General features: G+C 42.1%; 1 protein-coding gene across 1 annotated transcript in view; it reads left to right on the forward strand.

Moving 5' to 3' along the window:
* LOC124805560 (4-coumarate--CoA ligase 5-like) overlaps positions 1-24,695 on the forward strand; it is an 81,206-nt gene that overhangs the window by 45,251 nt on the left and 11,260 nt on the right. Inside the window, exons 5-6 of the mRNA XM_047266127.1 lie at positions 10,203-10,481; positions 16,916-17,113. Coding sequence (XP_047122083.1) covers positions 10,203-10,481; positions 16,916-17,113 — 477 coding nt within the window. The remainder of the gene's footprint in view (positions 1-10,202; positions 10,482-16,915; positions 17,114-24,695) is intronic.

Below are 24,695 nucleotides of genomic sequence, written 5' to 3' on the forward strand. Positions count from 1 at the left end.
CCCTAGTCCAGCGCCCTCAGCTAACCTGGCGGTTAAAATTAAAGGAAATAGTAAAGTAAAAGTATTAAAAAGATTTTGCCAACACGTCTGTCTGGCTTAGTAGTGATGCGAAAGAAGGGAGGCTGCTGGTCGCACTAGGTTTACATCTTCACTGTAACAACTTTAGGGAGAACCATAATACAGCCAAAGTCCTGCGTTATGCTTGTGCATTCAATATAACACAAGTAGCTTACTGCAAGGATTAAGTAACGAAAGGCATACTAGGAGAGGTACATGATGTGTGCCCCATACAAGGAATCCCCTTGTGCCAATGTGGAAACCATATTTGAAGTCCGATGAAAGACACTTCGTCACATGTCTTTCGCTGGAAAGACACAGTCTCGGAAGCGTTCACAGGCCATAGCTTCTTACCTACCGGAAGCATCTAGTCAGTATCTCCCTGATACAGGACACAACTCGCTAATACAACAGCGTAATAGATAAAGAAAATTTCCGACCACTTTTGGTTTTGCCAGAATTCTCGAAACTTTTTAAGAAAATTTTTAACTGTGTGACAACAAACATAATATTGTTAAAGTCTCAGGATTTCTAAAGTGTTCAAATATTGAGAAGGCTATCTACACATACAGCGAGAAAGTAGTTAATTCATTCGACGTAAATTATAGGCTGTGCTTTAAAGTAAATGAGAATATTACGGTGTAGCAGAAAATCCTACAAAAGGGTTAAAATTTTATATCTTTCACAGGAAGCAAAGGGTATTATTAGAAAAGAGACAAGTGTTAAGCTATCAGGGCATCACCTCACTGGGAACTAATTACGTGTCGTGTCCCACAAGATTACACCTTACAGCACTTACTTTTTCTTTTAGATATCGATGGCCTTTCGTAAGTAACTTTGCCATATACCTACGCTGGATTCGTATTCGGGAGGACGACGGTTCAAACCCGCGTCCGGCCATCCTGATTTAGATTGTCCTTAATTTCCCAAAATCGCTTCAGGCAAATGCTGGGATGGTTCCTTAGAAATGGCAGGCCGACTTCCTTCGCCGTCCTTCCCTAATCCAATGGGACCGATGACCTCTCTGTTTGATCCCCTCCTCCAGATCAACCAACCAGACGCCATTATTCTATTTTTTCAAGCGATACCCTCATTGTAACAAATAGCAAATCAATTATAGTCTTAGAAAGGTCGGTTAATGAAAGTTTCCTTGCCAATTCTTTGTCACTAAAGTTTGAAAGAGCACACAAATGCTGTTTAGAGCACGTAGGAGGTTTCCCTCGAGTATACGTCTAAAATATGCAGACAAACAGATAGAAGAAGTTGACAGTGTCAAATTTTTTGGATCACAGCTTGATAATAGTTTCAACTGACAGGAGCATATAAAAGAATTGCTGAAGCACCTGAACAGATCTCTATTTGCAATGCGAACGTTATTAGCCTCCCCCCATGAACCATGGACCTTGCCGTTGGTGGGGAGGCTTGCGTGCCTCAACGATACAGATAGCCGTACCGTAGGTGCAACCACAACGGAGGGGTATCTGTTGAGAGGCCAGACAAACGTGTGGTTCCTGAAGAGGGGCAGCAGCCTTTTCAGTAGTCGCAGGGGCAACAGTCTGGATGATTGAATGATCTGGCCTTGTAACACTAACCAAAATGGCCTTGATGTTCTGGTACTGCGAACGGCTGAAAGCAAGGGGAAACTACAGCCGTAATTTTTCCCGAGGGCATGCAGCTTTACTGTATGATTAAATGATGATGGCGTCCTCTTGGGTAAAATATTCCGGAGGTAAAATAGTCCCCCATTCGGATCTCCGGGCGGGGACTACTCAAGAGGACGTCGTTATCAGGAGAAAGAAAACTGGCGTTCTACGGATCGGAGCGTGGAATGTCAGATCCCTTAATCGGGCAGGTAGGTTAGAAAACTTAAAAAGGGAAATGGATAGGTTAAAGTTAGATAAAGTGGGAATTAGTGAAGTTCGGTGGCAGGACGAACAAGACTTCTGGTCAGGTGAATACAGGGTTATAAATACAAAATCAAATAGGGGTAATGCAGGAGTAGGTGTAATAATGAATAAAAAAGTAAGTGTACGGGTAAGCTACTACAAACAGCATAGTGAACGCGTTATTGTGGCCAAGATGGACACGAAGCCCACGCCTACTACAATAGTACAAGTTTACATGCCAACTAGCTTTGCAGATGACGAAGAAATTGATGATATTTATGATGAGATAAAAGAAATTATTCAGGTAGTGAAGGGAGACGAAAATTTAATAGTCATGGGTGACTGGAATTCGTCAGTAGGAAAAGGAAGAGAAGGAAACATAGTAGATGAATACGGATTGGGGCTAAGAAATGAAAGAGGAAGCCGCCTGATAGAATTTTGCGCAGAGCATAACTTAATCATAGCTAACACTTGGTTTAAGAATCATGAAAGAAGGTTGTATACATGGAAGAACCCTGGAGATACTAAAAGGTATCAAATAGATTATATAATGGTAAGACCGAGATTGAGGAACAAGGTTTTAAATTGTAAGACATTTCCAGGGGCAGATGTGGACTCTGACCACAATCTATTAGTTATGAACTGTAGATCAAAACTGAAGAAACTGCAAACAGGTGGGAATTTAAGGAGATGGGACCTGGATAAACTGAAAGAACCAGAGATTGCACACAGTTTCAGGGAGAACATAAGGGAACAATTGACAGGAATGGGGGAAAGAAATACAGTAGAAGAAGAATGGGTAGCTTTGAGGGATGAAATAGTGAAGGCAACAGAGGATCAAATAGGTAAGACGAGGGCTAGTAGAAACCCTTGGGTAACAGAAGAAATATTGAATTTAATTGATGAAAGGAGAAAATATAAAAACGCAGTAAATGAAGCAGGCAAAAAGGAATACAAACGTCTCAAAAATTATATCGACAGGAAGTGCAAAATGGCTAAGCAGGGATGGCTAGAGGACAAATGTAAGTATGTAGAGGCTTATCTCACTAGGGGTAAGATTGATACTGCCTACAGGAAGATTAAACAGACCTTTGGAGAAAGGAGAACCACTTGCATGAATATCAAGAGCTCAGACGGAAACCCAGTTCTAAGCAAAGAAGGGAAAGCAGAAAGGTGGAGGGAGTATATAGAGGGCCTTTACAAGGCAATGTACTTGAGGACAGTATTATGGAAATGGAAGAGGATGTAGATGAAGATGAAATGGAATATATGATATTGCGTGAAGAGTTTGACAGAGCACTGAAAGACCTGAGTCGAAACAAGGCCCCCGAAGTAGACAACATTCCATTAGAACTACTGACAACCTTGAGAGAGCCAGTCCTGACAAAACTCTACCATCTGGTGATCAAGATGTATGAGACAGGCGAAAGACCCTCAGACTTCAAGAAGAATATAATAATCCCAATCCCAAAGAAAGCAGGTGTTGACAGATGTGAAAATTACCGAACTATCAGTTTAATAAGTCACAGCTGCAAAATACTAACGCGAATTCTTTACAGACGAATGGAAAAACTGATAGAAGCCGACCTCGGGGAAGATCAGTTTGGATTCCATAGAAATGTTGGAACACGTGAGGCAATACTGACCCTGCGACTTATCTTAGAAGAAAGATTAAGGAAAGGCAAACCTACGTTTCTAGCATTTGTAGACTTAGAGAAAGCTTTTGACAATGTTGATTGGAATACTCTCTTTCAAATTCTGAAGGTGGCAGGGGTAAAATACAGAGATCGAAAGGCTATTTACAATTTGTACAGAAAGCAGATGACAGTTATAAGAGTAGAGGGGTATGAGAGGGAAGCAGTGGTTGGGAAGGGAGTGAGACAGGGTTGTAGCCTATCCCCGATGTTATTCAATCTGTATATTGAGCAAGCAATAAAGGAAACAAAAGAAAACTTCGGAGTAGGTATTAAAATCCATGGAGAAGAAATAAAAACGTTGAGGTTCGCCGATGACATTTTAATTCTGTCAGAGACAGCAAAGGACTTGTAAGAGCAGTTGAATGGAATGGACAATGTCTTGAAAGGAGGGTATAAGATGACCATCAACAAAAGCAAAACGAGGACAATGGAATGTAGTCGAATTAAGTCGGGTGATGCTGAGGGAATTAGATTAGAAAATGAGACACTTAAAGTAGTAAATGAGTTTTGCTATTTGGGGAGCAAAATAACTGATGATGGTCGAAGTAGAGAGAATATAAAATGTAGACTGGCAATGGCAAGGAAAGCATTTCTTAAGAAGAGAAATTTACTAACATCGAGTATAGATTTAAGTGTCAGGAAGTCGTTTCTCAAAGTATTTGTATGGAGTGTAGCCATGTATGGAAGTGAAACGTGGACGATAAATAGCTTAGACAAGAAGAGAATGGAAGCTTTCGAAATGTGGTGCTACAGAAGAATGCTGAAGATTAGATGGGTTGATCACATAACTGATGAGGAGGTATTGAATAGAATTGGGGAGAGGAGGAGCTTGTGGCACAACTTGACTAGAAGAAGTGATCGGTTGGTAGGACATGTTCTGAGACATCGAGGGATCACCAACTTAGTATTGGAGGGCAGCGTGGAGGGTAAAAATCGTAGAGGGAGACCAATAGATGAATACGCTAAGCAGATTCAGAAGGATGTAGGTTGCAGTAGGTACTGGGAGATGAAGAAGCTTGCACAGGATAGAGTAGCATGGAGAGCTGCATCAAACCAATCTCAGGACTGAAGACCACAACAACAACAACGTTATTAGACAGAGATGATATAAAAATAAAATAAAAACTAGTGTATTGCGCTTAATTTCATTCCATAATGTCATACGGCATATATATATATGTGTAAACTAGTGATCAAAAGTATCCGGACAACCCCAAAAACATACGTTTTTCATACTAGACGCATTGTGCTGCCATCTACTGCCGGGTACTCCATATCAGCGACCTCGGTAGTAATTATTCATCGTGAGAGAGCAGAATGGGGTGCTCCGCGGGGCTCAAGGTCTTCGAACGTGGTCGGGTGATTGGGCGTCAACTTGTGCCATAAGTCTTTACGCGAGATTTCAGCACTTCTAAACATCCTAGGTCCACTGTTTCCGACGTAATAGTGAAGTGGAACCTTGAAGGGACACGTGCAGCACAAAAGCGTACAGGTCGACATCGTCTGTTAACTGAGAGGGACCGCCGACAGTTGAAGAGGTTCGTAATGTGTAATGGGCAGACGTCTATCCAGACCATCACACAGGAATTCGAAACTGCTTCCGGATCCAGTGAAAGTACTGTGACAGTTAGGCGGGAGATGAGAAAACTTGGATTTCATGGTCGAGCGGCTGTTCATAAGCCACACATCGTGCCAGTAAATGCCAAACGATGCCTCGCTTGGTGGAAGGAGCGTAAAGATTGGACGATTGAACAGTGGAAAAAAACGTTGTGTGGAGTGTCGAATCACGGTACACAATATGGCGATCCGATGGCAGGGTGAGGGTATGGTGAAAGCCCGGTGAACGTCATCTGCCAGCGTGTGTAGTGCCAACAGTAAAACTTCGGACGCGTTAGTGTTACGGTGTGGTCGTGTTTTTCATGGAGGGGGCTTGCACCCCTTGTTGTTTTGCGTGGCACTATCACAGCACAGGCCTACATTGATGTTTTAAGCACCTTCTTACTTCCCACTGCTGAAGAGCAATTCGGGGATGGAGATGGCACCTTTCAACACGATCGAGCACCTGTTCATAATACACGGCCTGTGGCGGAGTGGTTACACAACAATAACATTCTTGTAATGGCCTGGCCTGCACAGAGTCCTGACCTGAATCGTGTAGAACACCTTTGGGGTGTTTTTGAATGCTGACTTAGGGCCAGGCCTCACCTAACAACATCGATACCTCTCCTCAGAGCAGCGCTTCGTTTAAAATTGGCTGCCATTCCTCAAGAAATCTTCCAGCACCTGATTGAACGTATGCCTGCGAGAGTGGAAACTGTCATCAAGGCTAAGGGTGGGCCAGCACCATATTGAATTCCAGCATTACTGATGGAGGGCGCCACGAACTTGTAAGTGATTTTCAGCCAGGTGTCCGGATACTTTTGATCACATAGTGTATATTTGGATGACTCATCAAGCCAAGTTAAAATTTAAAAAAGGATGGCTTGTGTTGTGACCTCAAGAACATCCTACAGACACCCATTTAGGGAACTAGGGATACTCACTATTGCTTCCCAATACAGTTCTTTCAAAACAGGTCATTAAGAATGTATCTCTTTTTCTAACTAACATCTTAGTTCACGCAATCAATGTCAGAAATAAGAATAATCTTCGCAAAGATTTACAGTCACTTACTTTGGTCCAGAAAGCTGTCCATTATTCAGTAACACTTGTTTTCAATAACTTGCTAGTATCCATAAAAAGTTAAACTAGAAGTAACGATCAGTTTAAGAAAAATGTAAAGGATTATTGGAGTCCAGCTCCTATTACTCCTTTACTAGAACCAACTGATGTGAATATGTTACTAATAACATCAAATAATACGAGTACAATACGCCTCTGTACAGATCCAGTGCGGTCATGCGATCATTGTAAACATGAATTGTAAATTGATTTTCCTGTTTGATGATGCATGGCCATTATAGCCTAAGAATTGTCTTATGCACCCAAGTATATTGAAAACTTACATGTTTTGTGACAAGTTATTTACGACGTTTTAAATGAAAATAAGTTTGAGACTCTTTTAACTTATTTCATATCCATGAGGACCATTTCACTTGGGATCTGTGGAAGGTACATTAGCATATTTATTGTGCATTCTTGTTTTTCTGACATGCTCTGCGTTCTGGAGTATCTTCTCACTTTGGAACATCTGCAACGAACAATACGTATAATCTAATATGGGGGGTGTTCAATAAACAGTGCAACACATTTTTTTCTTTGCCATTGTCGGTTGAAAAATATGGAATTTGCTGTGGTGCATCGTGGAGTATTCCCGCTTTATGAAGTTCTAATATGTGGGGCGTTATACGTAGCCTTTAAAATGGTGTCCATAATGGAGATACGTTAAAAGCAGAATGCTGTCACTGAGTTTGTTTTGGCGGGAAACCAGAGCATCGCAGATATTCGAAGGCGCTTGCAGAATGTCTACCGAGACCTGGCAGTGAACAAAAGCTTGGTGAGACCTTGAGAGCGGTGTCTGTCATCGCAGTAACATCGGATAAACCTGCCTGATCTCACGCCTGCCGGCCGGCCGCACACAGCTGTGACTCCTGCAGTGTTGGAACGTGCGGACACTCTCATTCGTGGTACTCGACAAATCACAATCAAACACCTCGCTGTACATCTGGACATCTCTGTTGATTGTGCTGACACACTCGTCCGCCAGCTGCCCGCCAAATTCCTTGCCACGTAGCAAAAGGCGATAAATAACAGCTAAGGACCATCTGTGTAGAATTGCTAGCGCATTATGAGCTTGATCATGAGGTTTTTGTCTAAAATCGTCACAACCCATGAAACTTGACTTCATTACTTCGCACCAGAAACTAACCGGCAATCCATGGAGTGGCACCACACCCTCAGCTGGTAATGTCATGGCGACGGTCTTCTGAGACTCTGAAGAGGTTATTTTATTTTAATTCCTCCTTCATGGTGCAACGATCAACTCCGAAGTGTATTGTGCTACATCATGAAATTGGAGAAACGACTTCAGTGTGTTCGTCGCCACAAAAATGCAAACGAATTTCTTTTTCTCCATGATAACACAAGGCCTCACACAAGTCTGCGCACCTGAGAGGAGCTCACTAAATTTCACTGGACGGTTCTTCCTCGTCCAACCTACAGCCTGGATTTCGAACCTTTCGACTTCCATCTGTTTGCCGCATTGAAGGATCCACGCCACTGGAAGCAGTACGTGGTTGATGGGAAGGTTATCGATGCAGCAAGGCGTTGGCTCTGACACCGACCAGAAGGTGGTACCAAGCGGGTTTACAGGTCCTTCCAGACAAAAGGACTTTTTATTGAACGGAGATTACGTTGAAAAATATGGATTTGTAGCCAAGGAAGTGGGGAATAATAAGATGTATTGGAAACCTGAATATAACCAACCTGGTTTTAGAAAGAAATGAGTTGCTCTAGTTATTGTACCACTCACATAAGTAGTTGAACGATGGCTCAGTGAGTGGTGCAGTTTAAATGCGTCTCTGGGACAGTGGTAACTGCCAGTGTTTTCTTCCTGATTACAGAGTGGCCAGGTTACTAATATAAATACGCAATAGATCCCTGTCTTTGCAATAAAAGAAAGGTGTCACGAATGTTTTGGTTTCATTTGTCCGTGCGTAGTGACCCGAAATGCCCTCAGGGAAAATAAGCAGATGAGATGGTTCAAATGGGTCTAAGCACTATGACTTACATCTGAGGTCATCAGTCCCCTAGATTTAGAACTACTTAAACCTAACCAACCTATGGACATCACACACATCCCTGCCCGAGATAGGATTCGAACCTCCGACCGTAGCAGCAGCACGGTTCCGAACTGAAGAGCCTAGAACCGCTCGGCCACAGCTGCCGGCAAGCAGAAGAGAAATGTAGACACCTCATGATATTGTTACGGCATTGGATCGAGAGAGCCACGACTGTCGCATAAGTTGGCCGCTAGTTACGACATTCCGTACCACGTACTGTAGTACTGCTACCTCAGCGTCCTACACTTTGCAAACTGCTATACAATGGGCCAGGTTAGTGTAACGCCTGGAGCAGCTTTTTTTATGCTCCACTCTTTGTCACAACAACGTCCGCCGGAGTAGCGTATCTGGGCTTTCAGCCCAGCGGAAGATCACTTTCACAAGGGACTCGCCTCTCATCAGCCGGAGTTAGAGCTGTCCCTATTTGATTTTGTATTTATAACCCTGTATTCGCCTGACCAAAAGTCTTGTTCCTCATGCCACCGAACTTCACTAATTCCCACTATATCTAACTTTAACCTATCCATTTCCCTTTCTAAATTTTCTAGCCTACCTGCCCGATTTTGGGATCTGACATTCCACGCTCCGATCCGTAGAACGCCAGTTTTCCTTCTCCTGATAACGACGTCCTCTTGAGTAGTCCCCGCCCGGAGATCCGAATGGGGGACTATTTTACCTCAGGAATATTTTACCCAAGAGGACGCCATCATCATTTAACCATACAGTAAAGCTGCATGCCCTCGGGAAAAATTACGGCTGAAGTTTCGCCCTGCTTTCAGCCGTTTGCAGTACCAGCACAGCAAGGCCGTTTTGGTTAGCGTTACAAGGCCAGATCAGCTGAAAAGGCTGCTGCCCCTCTTCAGGAACCACACGTTTGTCTGGCCTCTCAACAGATACATCTCCGTTGTGGTTGCACCTACGGTACGGCCATCTGTATCGCTGAGGCACGCATGCCTCCCCACCAACGGCAGGGTTCAAAATGGTTCAAATGGCTCTGAGCACTATGCGACTTAACTTCTGAGGTCATCAGTCGTCTAGAACTTATAACTAATTGAACCTAACTAACCTAAGGACATCACACACATACATTCCCGAGGCACGATTCGAACCTGCGACCGTAGCGGTCGCTCGGTTCCAGACTGTAGCGCCTAGAACCGCACGGCCACTCCGGCCGGCAACGACAAGGTCCATGGTTTAGGGGGGGGGGGGGGGGGGGGAGAGGATTATTTCACTACGAAGTCCGATATCCAGATGTGAATAAAATTGGCGCACATGTAATAATAAATATTCACGAGGCTGCAAATTAGAAACTGCGAGCCTGTCACCCCAGTAGCAGAGTATGAGTCTACATATCTTGATTTTCGAATAATTTGTTGATTGACGTAACTCTGCTTCTCAGTCAGAGAGGGAGAGCTATAACGCCTCCTTTTAGTCAAGTTGTCATAAATTTCTTTTATTCGTAATAAAATGGTACTTCGTCTTTTTTCCATATCTACTGATAAGGTGACGTATCCGCTTGGCGTTTTTGTTGTTTCTATAAAACAATTTCTGTTTTTTAATTTTCTTTTAATGTGTATCATTAAGTTACATAACTTTTAGAATTACATATTTTTCACACTGTTATGAGCAAAATACCTTGCGACTAAACTTAATCTCGTAGAGTACAGGTTCCGATGCCCTGTTCAGCAAGTGTGTTCTGTTCTTAGTTTGGCTACACTTCGGCCAGTAATGCAGTGTGATGAGTCACAGGATGGGTGCAGGTGACGTGTGTCTTTTCGCAGCCCACCGTCATCTTCATGCCACCGAACCAGTGGGTATCGCTGGCTCGCCATTCTCCGGAAGGCCGACTGCGCTCGGCGATGCAGCACGTGCGTGTGAGTGCGACAGGAGGCGCCGCTCTGAGCGCGGAGACGCAGGCGTGGGTGGAGGCGCGCACGGGCCGCCCGATGACGCAGTGGTACGGCCAGACGGAGGCCTTCCCGCTGTGCAACGTGCTCGTCAGTGCCCACGCGCCGCCACCTGGCTCCGTGGGTCGAATCAATGCCGGGCTGCAAGCCAAGGTACAGCGCTCAGTCGCCACGGTACTCAGGACGTCGCTTAACATTACTTACACCCAGACCTCCAGATGTCAGACGTCAGGTCTTTACCAATCGCTATATATCGAGACATTAGCGACCAAAACTGCAATGTAGTTTGCGCCAAGTGCTGTCGTCCAGGAGAACGGGCCTAGAAGGTAAGTAATAGGTAACAAGTGATCTGCAGAGTACAGGAGAAGCATAACTGTGAACGTCTGTCGTGCAGATCACCCATAGGGTTCCCGGACGGTAGCTCAGCGTGTTCGGTCAGGGGGATGGCTGGTTTTTATATTTACACTACTGGCCATTAAAATTGTTACACCAAGAAGAAATGCAGTCGATAAACGGGTATTCATTGCACAGATATATTATACTAGAACTGTCATGTGATTACATTTTCACGCAGTTTGGGTGCATAGATCCTGAGAAATCAGTACCCAGAAAAACCACCTGTGGCCGTAATAACGGCCTTGATACGCCTGTGCATTGAGTCAAACAGAGCTTAAATGGTGTGTACAGGTATAGCTGCCCATGCAGCTTCAACACGATACCACAGTTCATCAAGAGTAGTGACTGGCTTATTGTGGCGAGCCAGTTGCTCGGCCACCATTGACCAGACGTTTTCAATTGGTGAGAGATCTGGAGAATGTACTGGCCAGGGCAGCAGTCGAACATTTTCTGTATCCAGAAAGGCCCGCACAGGACCTGCAACATGCGATGGTGCATTATCCTGCTGAAATGTAGGGTTTCGCAGGGATCGAATGAAGGGTATAGCCAAGGGTCGTAACACATCTGAAATGTAACGTCCGCTGTTCAAAGTGCCGTCAATGCGAACAAGAGGTGACCGAGACGTGTAACCAATGGCACCCCGTACCATCACGCCGGGTGATACGTCAGTATGGCGATGACGAATACACGCTTCCAATGTGCGTTCACCGCGATGTCGCCAAATTACGGATGCGACCATCATGATGCTGTAAACAGAACCTGGATTCATCCGAAAAAATGACGTTTTCCCATCCGTGCACCTAGGTTCGTCGTTGAGTACACTATCGCAGGCGCTCCTGTCTGTGATGCAGCGTCAAGGGTAACCGCAGCCATGGTCTCCGAGCTGATAGTTCATGCTGCTGCAAACGTCGTCGAACTGTTCGTGCAGATGGTTGTTGTCTTGCAAACGTCCCCATCTGCTGACTGAGGGATCGAGAAGTGGCTGCACGATCCGTTACAGCAATGCGGATAAGATGCCTGTCATATCGACTGCTAGTGATATGAGGCCGTTGGGATCCAGCACGGCGTTCCGTATTACCCTCCTGAACCCACCGGTTCCATATTCTGTTAACAGCATTGGATCTCGACCAACGCGAGCAGCAATGTCGCGATACGATAAACCGCAATCGCGATAGGCTACAAACCGACCTTTATCAAAGTCGGAAACGTGAGGGTACGCATTTCTCCTCTATACATGAGGCATCACAATAACGTTTCACCAGGCAACGCTGGTCAACTGCTGTTTGTGTATGAGAAACTTTCCTCATGTCAGCACATTGTAGGTGTCGCCACCGGCGCCAACCTTGTGTGAATGCTCTGAAAAGCTAATCATTTGCATATCACAGCATCCTCTTCCTGTCGGTTATATTTCGCGTCTGTAGCACGTCATCTGCGTGGTGTAGCAATTTTAATGGCCAGTAGTATATATATAAACTGAATTATGTATTCAACTATGAACTTGAAGGGATGTCATGTGACGACCGTCCAAACCAAATGACGAGAACAATGACCAACAAAATGGAAAAACAAAATGGGGAAGCTGTTAGAGCATTAATTTGTCGTACCAAGGGTTTGGGTTCGAGCCCTAGTCTTGTCAGATTTTTATGTTTTAATACACTTGAAACTGTTGAATGAGACAACACGTTCCTGAGGCGTAAAAGGACTGTTTGGAGTTCATACGATGTTCTACTGGTTGTCCGCATTCGCTTTTTTTATTTGGAAGTAGCAAACAGATGGAGTACTACCCAACGCATCGTGAATGATTTCAGGACGGTTGTGCATATACCAGATGATCAAAAAGTCAGTATAAATTTCAAAACTGAATAAATCACGGAGTAATGTAGATAGAGAGGTACAAATTGACACACTTGCTTGGAATGACATGGGGTTTTATTAGAACCAAAAAATACAAACGTCCAAAAAATGTCCGACATTTGGTGCTTCATCTGATCTGAATAGCAATAATTAGCATAACAAAGTAAGACAAAGCAAAGATGATGTTCTTTACAGGAAATGCTCAATATGTCCACCATCATTCCTCAACAATAGCTGTAGTCGAGGAATAATGTTGTGAACATCACTGTAAAGCATGCCCGGAGTTACGGTGAGGCATTGGCGTCGGATGTTGTCTTTCAGCATCGCTAGAGATGTCGGTCGATCACGATACACTTGCGACTTGAGGTAACCCCAAAGCCAATAATCGTACGGACTGATGTCTGGGGACCTGGGAGGCCAAGCATGACGAAAGTGGCGGCTGAGCTCACGATCATCACCAAACAACGCGCACAAGAGATCTTTCACGCGTCTAGCAATATGGGCTGGAACGCCATCCTGCATAAACATCGTACGTTCCAGCAGGTGTTTATCTGCCAGGCTGGGGATGATGCGATTCTGTAACATATTGGCGTACCTCTCACCGGTCACGGTAGTAGTTTTTCTGTCCAGCTCCATCTGTCGGACATTTTGTGAACTTAGTTTTTTTTTTTGTTCTAATAAAACCCTATGTCATTCCAAGCATGTGTGTCAATTTTTACCTCTCTATCTACATCATTCCGCAGTTTATTAAGTTTTCAAATTTATACTGACTTTCTGATCACCCTGTACTATCAGGTGTTACAGTGATAAAAATTCACGGTAAGCCAACTAAAGGGCCCTCATTACCAGATGCAGTAGTATTGTTGTCGACTAACATATTCGTGGTTTCACAGAATAAATACAAACACCCAGAACACAAGAGTGAGGAAACAACTGCACAATGCGGGCAAGTCTTAATAACAATAACGCTACTAAGATTAATGAAGCAAGCTTAAATCATTTAATAAAAGCAAGTCTCCAGTCCCTACTGTATACCAATTAGATCCCTTTCACAGTGTGCTGGTACAGTAGCTACATGCATAGCAATTACATACAACCACTCGCTCGTCGAGTGATCCGTAACTAAAAACTGGAAAATTGCACAGGTCACATCAATACTCAAGACAGGACATGGCAGTAATCAGCTGTATTATAGACACACATCACTAAAGTCTATTTCCAGAAGGATTTTGAAACATATATTCTGTACGAACATTATGAATTACAAAAAAAAAAAAAAAAAAAAAAAAAAACTGTTTATTGAAAAATGGGTCCAGAAAATATCGTTCTTGTGAAACACAACTAGCTCTTTACTCAAGGTCATAATTCGAAGTAACTAACGAAGGAAGGTCATCGAATTTAACAGAATTGTTGTCTGGTGCTCCCCAAGAAACTATTTGGGACACAATCTGAGCAGCCCTCATCAGATGATCAGAGCCAATTTCAAAATGATTTAGACAAAATATCTGTATGGTAAGAAAAGTTGCAATTAACTCTAAACAAAAGAAAGTGTTAAGTTATCCACATGAGCGCTAAAAGGAATCCGCTAAATTTCGGTTACATAAATCTGAAGGCTATGAATTTAACAAAATACCTAGGGATTACAATTACGATTAACTTACATTGGAACGATCATATAGATAATGTTGTGGAGAAAGCTAACCAAAGATTGTGACTTATTGCGAGAACAGTTAGAAGATGGAACAGGTCTGCTAAAGACTATACCCACACTACGTTTGTCCGTCCTCTTCTGGAGTATTGCTGCACAGTGTAGGATTCGCATCAGATAGGGTTGACAGCGGACATCCGAAAAATTCAGAGAAGGACTCCTCGTTTCGTATTATCGCGAAACAAGGAAGAAAGTGTCACTGATATAATACGCGAGTCATTGAAGCAAGGGCGTTTTTCGTTGCTGCAGGATCTTTTTGCGAAATTTCAATCAACAACTTTCTCCTCCGAATGCGAAAATATTTTGTTGGCGCCCACATAAATAGGGAGTAATGATCATTTTAAGAAGAGAAATCAAAGCTCGCTCGAGAAGTTTAAAATGTTCGTTTCTCCCACGCGCTCTTCGAGAGAGGAACGGTAAAGAAATATCTCGAACGTGGTTCGATGAACTCGCTGCAAGTCATTTGACTGTGAATTGCAGAGTTGTCATCTGATGTAGATGTAGATACGGTACCTAAAATATTATGTTAGCTATCACAAAGACGTTATAACATAAACAGCTTTAGTGATTACATTCCAGTTACTTAACTTGCTGATTGTCGAAGAAGGGTTGAGGTGCGTAAGTCAGCTTTGATCCAGTTCCCCCACTACAAATATCACCTATTGTCAGACAATTTGCGACGGGTCCATCAAAAAATAACGTAGTCGAAATACACAAAACGCTTTTAAGATCAGTTTATTTCATCGCAACACATAAAACTGGTTATGGGTTTTAGCTTTACTAATAATGACACTGTCTCTGATATAGTAATTAAGTCGAAATATCACCGTTTTCGTATTAAAATTTCATGTAATATACATTGATAATAATACTGTAATTATTTCTGTTAATTATAGTAGATTACAGTATAACTTTCGACACAGACATGAACACTGTATCTTTACATTGGGCTCTACCGTAATTGCAATTATTCTTGTGTACTAAGTTTACAAAGGATGGTTTCAGCCTGTGTTTACATTAGGTTTGACCTATTTTTGGTGTGTGACACAATCTTTTTATAACGTGACCAGAAGTGAATACTACTGGTTTAATTTCATCGTAAGTCAACTAGTTTGCATAGATATAGTAAGCTAGCAAAGAACAGTCTAAACTTCTCCACATATATAACTTCGCGTAGACATCGCGTGATAGTATCGCAATCACCAATGCGTATGGAATGATACTCTGTGCTTTATACTGTGCTTCTCTGTTACACACAACGCGCATAAGAAAAAGAAATTAATATGTTAAATTCGTACTTACACATAAGAAACTATGTAATGTTTAGTAAGAATTTCTTGTTGATAACAACAGAAATTGTTCGTGCTGTTTTCAGTTAAGCTGTTCGATTCAAATTCGATATTTTCAGGAATATTAATTGTCTTTTTTTCGATGTGGCCGAAGCTAAAGTATGTTCTGTGTACAAAAGATATACCTGGTCATCTGTGTCAATGCAGAATAGATATGCCGAGATAATGCCCAGCTGTATGTCTCTTTAATTACTAATAATTTCCCACATTCTGAAAACTGAGAATGTAGACGTACGCACTATTAAAAAGTAAAAAAGAAAAGCAATTATCGGGCTTTAGGTTGTTTCGAACACATCACAAAGCATGGTTTTCTCGAAAGTGCTAAGTTTCCGCCTTCCTCCGACCAGTGAATCGGTACATTCAACCAGTTTTGAGAGTCTTCCAGTTTATGCAGTAATGTATGGCGCTGAAGGTACCCATTTTTCATTTAGGCAGGGAATTGTTTGTGGGTATAATAGCGATGAGTGCCAAAGTAAACAAATGAAATAAGAGATTGCTGCGTTTCACGAAAGATATCATTCTTTACATAGAGGGTGGTTCACAATGTTTTGAGGATTTTAAAATTGAATAGCGCGCGCTAAAAGCAAAATACAGCGACGGTGGTACCGTAACAAGTTTCATCCCACATACGGGTTAGTAATCATGTATTGGTCGAAGCACAATCGTGCGTTCGCGATGGAGTGCTGTTTTCGCTACGGCGAATCTCCCATGCCTTTCGTAAGCATTTCAAGATTCAGCAGCGACGTCCACTTCCTGCTCGTGGAACAATATTGAACTGCGTGAGAAACTTCCTTGCGAACACCAGTGCATCGAATCGAATGTCAACCGGCCCAAGGAAAACACTTAGAACTCCAGAGAACACACTTCGCTCGCCTTATGTAACCGTGCTGGACTTTAGCTACGAGGTTGTTTAAAGGCAAGAATGTACCCTGACCGGCCGAGAAGCTTGCAACAGTTATCAGATGGAATTGGCGATGAAATTTCCAGAATTCCCCTAGCAGTTACGAAAGATGTATTCAAAAACTGGAAGAAAAACCTCGAGTATTGTGAAGCCGCGAATGGTCGTCATTTGTCCAATGCAGTACTTCATAAGTAAACCTGAATAAATGTTGCACCTTGTGGAAAATGTTCAACTTTGTTTCTCGATTAGTTTGTGCTTTATTCAAATTTGAAATCATCAAACTATTGTGAAGCACCCTATACGTTCTGGATTCAGTGTACGGGGTTAGTTGACAACGTAGACCATGTGTCCGTAAAATTTGTGACTGCTCTGTCTGCAGGTATTGGACTTGCAGACCGCAATGTGTCTCGGTCCAGGGGTCGACGGTGAGCTGTGCTTCAAAGGACTGGCCGTAATACCGGAGTTTGTAGACAAGGAGGGCTGGATCCACACTGGAGACGTGGGCCACTACGACGCTGATGGCAACTTCTATGTCGTCGACAGAGTAAAGGAACTCGTCAAATACCGCGGCGTCCATGTGAGTTTTAGGAGTTACGTCAGTATTCTTGGAAATAAAATTATTTCCTGTTCTCTTTTATGTACATTAAATTTAGTTATAATGAGATTAAAGACTGTAGAGACCGACGTCACTTATTCTGATTTTTAAGCACAACAATATTTACCAAGGTGACCCGCTTTGGAAAGACGTTTAATGCGGTGTATCAGTGAAACTACCTATTTTCCAGATAAAGATATATAAATACGAAAACCACCAAATATGGCATATCCGTTTCGCAAACAATGCAATCATCTTGGTGGTTGCTTAATTTCCTTCTGTTAGCCAGTCACATTACAGGGCATATGATTTTGTCAGCCACTCACAGCACAGGACATGTAGCTGACATTGTGCTTATGAAGAAAGTAATAGCACAGCTTCAGTTGCTACAAGTGCAAAACAAAATTTTTAGTAAACCTAATCAACCGCCAGATTAATTTCAGTGTCTGCAAAGCTAACACCCCAGATTTGGTAGTACTCATATTTATGTTGCGTGTTATGGAAATATGAAGTTCCAGTGGTAAACTGTCCTAAAGATCTCTCCAATTTTAGTACGTTTGTTCTACTACAGCTGTGGGAAATGTGATGCCTTTCTAGTGTAAGGTTACCATCATGTGTTACTGCTGTACCTTTCTTCTGTCTTACAGTTAATAAAAATGTCTTCCCACCGTTGATTTTTCCTTAAGTATAAAACTGAATTCGAAAAATAAGTAGTATGGGAAGGTACTATCTGTCCCACTTTTTGATGCTACCCATGTGGGTTGCCTACATGTTGATGCAAACCGATGACATCAGAATACAAGATGGCGCAATCCGAGAATTCGGTGACGAAAAACTAAAACATCGAAGATGGCGGTGACAGAAATTAAAAATCTCAAAATGTTGGAAACAGCCCAGCTGTGCTAGCAGAAAATTAGAAAAATCCAAGATAGCAGAACTAGTCATTTACGCTTTGCAACATCTTTGAAATCACCCCAAGATGATGGAACTAGACCAACTGTACCTTGAAACACCATTGTCACAAGCCAAGGTGGTCGAAGTAGTCAAGTTTTGCTTTGTAGACTCTCTGAGATTCCAAGATAGCACAATTAGACCACTTGATCTAGCAATCATTAAAATGAGACAACCAATCGGCATATAGCCCCAGAGCTGATACACACACACAGATTGATTGATAAATGTTTGTCTACCGAAGCGTTGGATTGGACGTCAAGGAGCTGGCGACTTACCATGGGCTCCACGGTCACCGGATTTGAAACCCTCTGACTCCTTCGTTTGGGGTTTCATTAAAGACAACGTTTATGTACCTCCACTCCCACAGAACCTGGAAGTTGAAGAACCAGATCCGTACTGCCATAACATCAGTGGCCAACGACATGCTTGCCATAGTACGGGAGAAATTTGAGTATCGATGTAATATTGTTCGTGCCGCTGATGGAGGACACATTGAACATCTGTAACCTGAACTTGAGATGTTCGTAAATACGTGTGTAAGGTTTCATATTCGTGTGTGTTAACGTTTAATAAATATAAGCATTCGAAATACGTATATCCTTTTTGAAACACCCTGTATTTTTCCAAGGGCCAATATTGGAAACCACAGGGCGGAAGAGGAAGGTCTGTTTCCGTGTGATGATGATAATGTGATTTGGGTGCACGATGCTAGAGCCAAAATTCTATAAGAGGCAGTCTACTAAAACTGCAATTAAAATGTAAAAAATGCCCCCTCCCCAAGTACATAAAGATGCACGAAAATCATTCATTCTGTCAATTCTAAAATTTACAATAAAAATAAAAAAAGCGTTCGAAGAATGAAACTACAATAATATAGCATACTGAGTCTGGCTGATCATGGGTATAAAAACGATGAGTTAGCTGCTCCACAGCACATTAAAATCTCCAGCCTACGAGCTTACTCTGGAAGCCAGACAATATTCAAAATTTTAAAAGCTTAAGCACCCTCCTCTCCTCATCAGGTAAAATAGAGAGCAGATCTCCATCTAAATTTGTTTCTGCCCTCTCTTCACACTATAAAATGAGCTCAGTTAAAATACGTTGTATACAATTTTAAACATGGCCGTGAAACAGCAATCATACAAGAATATGATAAGCATAAAACAGCCAATTTCAATAAGTCTGGTTGCAACCGGTTGGCTGTTTTATACTAATCATATAAGTTGTATAGTAATTTCTGCACCACAAGTCTGGGGGAGGGGAAGAGGGGGTGGTGTCTTCTTGTTGCTGGAGTATGAAGCCACGTGTTATTGGACTGTACCCTATTCGGAGGTGGGAGTCAGGTTTACTTAATCACATCGGAGTGACCTGTATGAGTTGTGCCACAGACGGATAGTTGGCCCCACTGACTGTAGTTTGTTGTCCCTCAGTGTTAGCTACTGCTACTCCTACAGTTGCATGGCTCTTTGACTCAACATCGAAATGGCAGCATGCAGAGCAACGGAACATTATGTGAAGTCATGTTCCCTGCATCCCCATGAACCGAAGCTTCTGCTGAGGTGAGATGGCTTGCGCGCCTCACCGACAAAGGTAGCTGTACATAGCTCCAACCACAGAGCAGGTGTATCTGTGGAGACGCCAGACAAATGGGTGGTTCCTAAAAAGGGATGTAGTATGATCAAATAAAAGAAATTATTCACATAGTTAAGCGAGATGAAAACTTAATTGTGGTAGAGGATGGAAATACGATAACAGGAACAGGGAGAGAAAGAAAAAATGGACCCAGAGAAAGGAATGAAATAGGAAGCCTCCTAGTAGAGTTTTGCACAGAGCATAATTTAATCATCGCCAATACTTGATTTAAGAATCATTAATGACGAATTGATCCATGGAAGAGACCTGAAGATGACTATATAATTACAAGACATTTTTCGAATCGGCTGTAAAACGTATTCAGGGTCAGATGTGCTGACCACAATTTATTGGTTATGGACCATATATGAAACCTGAAGGATTTGCAAAAAGGAAGGAAATTAAGGTCGGGACCCGAATGCACTGAAAGAACCAGAGATTTTGAGATTTTCAAGGAGAGCACTGGGCGACGATTGACTGAAACAGATGAATCGAATAGGCTAGAAGACGAATGGATAGCTTAGAAAGATGAAATATTGAAAGCAATAGAGCATCAAAATGGTAAATAGACAATGCCTAGTGAGAAAATTTTGGATATAATAGGGGATATTGAATTTTGATGTTGAGAGAAGACAATATAATTATGCAGCAAATGAAGCAAACAAAAGGAATTACAAACGTTAGGAAATTGAGTTTGACGGAAAGTACAAAATGGCTATGTAGGAATGGCTGAAGGACATAAGGAAGTAAAGGAACGATAGATACAGCCTATGGGAAAATTAGAGAGAAATTTGGAGAAAACGGAAGTACCTGTATTAAATTCACTCAGACGGGAAAACAGTACCAAACAAAGAAGGAGAAGCTGAAAAGTGGAAATAATGTACAGATGCTGTAGCTAAACCAAGATTACTCTCTAAATTAATCTTCTTGTCAGTAATGACCACGTTCGTAGAAAATATAGAATATCTAACAAAATTTGGATTCATCTGTTAAAATATGCATGAAATCAGTCGAAGAATGTTAAAATATGAGGAAGAAATATGATTTCTCGCTAATGAAATAAGTAAAATGTCTGGCGTATTTTGCTGGAATAACTAAAAATAATAAAATTTGATTCTTCCTAGAATTTACCAAATAGAAGCGTCGCTGGTAATAGAATAATCAACGCAAGGAAACAAGTTCTCTCGTGGCTTTGGAACACTGAAGTATAGTAAGTCTTTTTAATGTAAACAAAGTTTTTTCAGTGGGAAACTATCAAGTTTACAGCTTGCCCGTAATCTTAACGCTTTACCATTAGAAATACATCTACAGCCTGCTGTGACAAGTCAAAAGTATCTCTCATAACGAAGGACACTTTACTGAGCGAGTATTTCACTAACATTTTGAATGAAACATTGTGTAAGACAGTACAAAATCTCACCAAACATACAAAAAAGAGCAACACGTAAAGATACTGCTAATGCCAATTTAAGTATAATAATAAAATAAAAGATAGAAAATGAAGCCGAATATTTGTTATTAATATAGGAAGTCAAGACTTTGTAAAGCGTGCATGCAAGTGCTAAAATAGTTTAACGTAGATAAATACAATTTGCGTTAAAATCTTACTGCAAAAAGCATAACACAATTATTGAAGTTTTATGTCAGTGCTTCAAACTGCTGGAAGAAAATTATTTCCGTGGGTTTGTTGCTGAGTTATATGAAGCGCATAACAATAAGCAGGCATACATGTGATTTCAACAAAACGAACTGAGGTTTTATTTTACAAATCGTTATAAAAATAACAGCGAGACGAGAGTTACTTAACAATTATAAAGTTCGCCGATGGGAAACCTAGCTGTGCGATGTGGCGAGTGTTGTCCCACGTTGGCTGCAAACAAACAATCTCCGTAATTGTAATTCTTGGTAAATAATGCCGTTGCAGCTTATCTAGAAAGTGATAGTATGTACACTACTGGCCATTAAAATTGCTACACTAAGAAGAAATGCAGATGATAAACGGGTATTCATTGGACAAATATATTATACTAGAACTGACATGTCATTACACTTTCACGCAATTTGGGTGCATAGATCCTGAGAAATCAGTACCCAGGACAACCACCTCTGGCCGCAATAACGGCCTTGATACGCCTGGGCATTGAGTCAAACAGAGCTTGGATGGCGTGTACAGGTACAGCTGCCCATGCATCTTCGACACGATACCACAGTTCATCAGGAGTAGTGACTGGCGTATTGTGACGAACCAGTAGCTTGGCCACCATTGACCAGACGATTCAAATTGGTGAGAGATCTGGAGAATGTGCTGGCCAGGGCAGCAGTCGAACATTTTCTGTATCCAGTAAGACACGTAAAGGACCCGCAGCAAGCGGTCGTGCATTATCCTGCTGAAATGTAGGGTTTCGCAGGGATCGAATGAAGGGTAGAGCCAAGGGTCGTAACACATCTGAAATGTAACGTCCACTGTTCAAAGCGCCGTCAATGCGAACAAGAGGTGAACGAGACGTGTAACCAGTGGCACTCCATACCATCACGCCAGGTGATACGCCAGTATGGCGATGGCGAATACACGCTTCCAATGTGCGTCCACCGCGATGTCGCCAAACACGGATGCGACCATCATGTTGCTGTAAACAGAACCTGGATTCATCCGAAAAAATGTCGTTTTGCCATTCGTGCATCCAGGTTCGTCGTTGAGTACACCATCGCAGGCGCTCCCGTCTGTGATGCAGCGTCGAGTGTAACCGCAACCATGGTCTCCGAGCTGATAGTCCATGCTGCTGCAAACGTCGTCGAACTGTTCGTGCAGATGGTTGTTGTCTTGCAAACGTCCCCATCTGGTGACTCAGGGATCGAGTCGTGGCTGCACGATCCGTAACAGCCATTCGGATAAGATGCCTGTTATCTCGACGGCTAGTGATAAGAGGCCGTTGGGATCCACCACGGCGTTCCGTATTACCCTCCTGAAGCCACCGATTCCATATTCTGCTGACAGTCATTGGATCTTTGGATCTCGACCAACGCGAGCAGCAATGTTGCTGTACGATAAACCGCAATCGCGATAGGCTACAATCCGACCTTTACCAAAGTCGGATACTTGAGGGTACGCTTTTCTCCTCTTTACATGAGGCATCACAATAACGTTTCACTAGGCAACGCCGGTCAACAGCTGTTTGTATATGAGAAATCGGTTCGTAACTTTCCTCATGTCAGCACGTTGTAGGTGTCACCACCGGCGCCAACCTTGTGTGAATTATCTGAAAAGCTCATCATTTGAATATCACAGCATCTTCTTCCTGTCGGTTAAATTTCACGTCTGTGGCACATCATCTTCGTGGTGTAGCAATTTTAATGGCCAGTAATGTAGATGTAATAAAAGATGCATATTATCTTCTGGTTGGAGTAAGGGTTTGTGGTCGATGATGCAACACGGATGTAATCCGTACTCAACAATGTAACGTGTACTAACTTCGCTGATTGTATAGGCACAGGCGACCATAGTCCGAGCTAAGTAGTTTTTGTATATAGTACGCAGTTCGGAGAATTGTGCTCATCACTGAAATCAGTTCACTCGCCAAAGCCATACCGCAACTTCACTGCTTTCGTTTTTTCCCACGATATGTTAGTTCACAGTAGAAGCACAATGACACTGGTACACAGTTCAGAGTATGTGGTCAATATTGAAATCAGTTCACTCGATAAACCTGTCTTTTCACTTTCACCACTTTTACATTTTTCCACGTTACTTCAGTTCAAGATAAAACACAAATGGACACACTGGAATTTTAACACGGCAGCTCGCATTAGTGCTTTCTAAACCATCCCCATAATAAATGGGTTTCTGCACTATTTCCGTGTCGCAATCTTTATATCCTTACGTCATTAAGTGGAATATTAATCCAAGACATGTAACATATAAATACACCTTGTCAACTATTTTTTTAGTCCACAATACAACGGTAACAGGCTGAATTTCCGCGGTCATAAACTCGCTTCACATTCTCGCACACCGGTAAACAACCAATCCACCATAACTGCTGTTCATTCATTTTTATACCGAAAGTCGCTAGCTATCAATAATTCACACTCTCGCTCCCTCAAAATATAATCCACAATTAAATTTTATTAAACATTTTCAGTATGCAGATATGATTCTAACATAAACAAACAGTATTAAATAAAAAAACAGTAAATACAGCAAAATAAAAACCAAACAGTCTCTGACAGTTACAGAAGATACGCAAACTGTAATGCACTACGTTTTCCACAAATATTATTAAATACGTATACAAGAGTGTGCTGAAAAGTAATCCCTCCGAATTTTTTATGTGAAAACTCAAAGCTTTTCAAATAAAACAAACGTTATTAATGTTAGGTTTGAGGCGGAACAATGGGCCTCATGGAAAAAGGGGTGACCCGGCTGAATCACTCAATTTGACTCTTAGTCTGATCTAGAGGTGTGACCATTAAGTCAATGTACTATACTTGACGGGATGTATCTGGAACATCTTAGGTGATTAGATAGTAGACAGGAATACAATTAAATACTTAGCTTTAATTCAGCATCGGCGGTGAACGTTGATCATGACTTTGTACAATAATATTTACAAGTGCAGTTATAGACTGAACTGCGAACACTTCTTCACAATTCTGATTGCTTCACACATATAGATCATTTGTCAATGCATAAACTGTATGTGGCTCCTGGCTAGGTCGTAGCTACTGACTCAGCTGTAGGCTATACTAACTAGCGTCTCTGCAAATGAGATCTCTGAAGCTATAACGAGTGAACCATTTCTATTAAAGTCGGCTGTAGAACTGGATAGTGCTCTAGCTTGTCTCGTGACTTCGTTGGTGGAGCCACGACCTCACCTCTGCTTGCACCGCTTCATCCTTGTCAATGTGAAGTCCTCGAAGGTGTTCTTTAATGAAGGTATTACACTATCAAATTTTCTTTGACAAAGTTTTTTTGTCAAAT

Source organism: Schistocerca piceifrons, chromosome 7 (assembly GCF_021461385.2).
Source record: "Schistocerca piceifrons isolate TAMUIC-IGC-003096 chromosome 7, iqSchPice1.1, whole genome shotgun sequence".
Lineage (NCBI taxonomy): Eukaryota > Metazoa > Arthropoda > Insecta > Orthoptera > Acrididae > Schistocerca > Schistocerca piceifrons.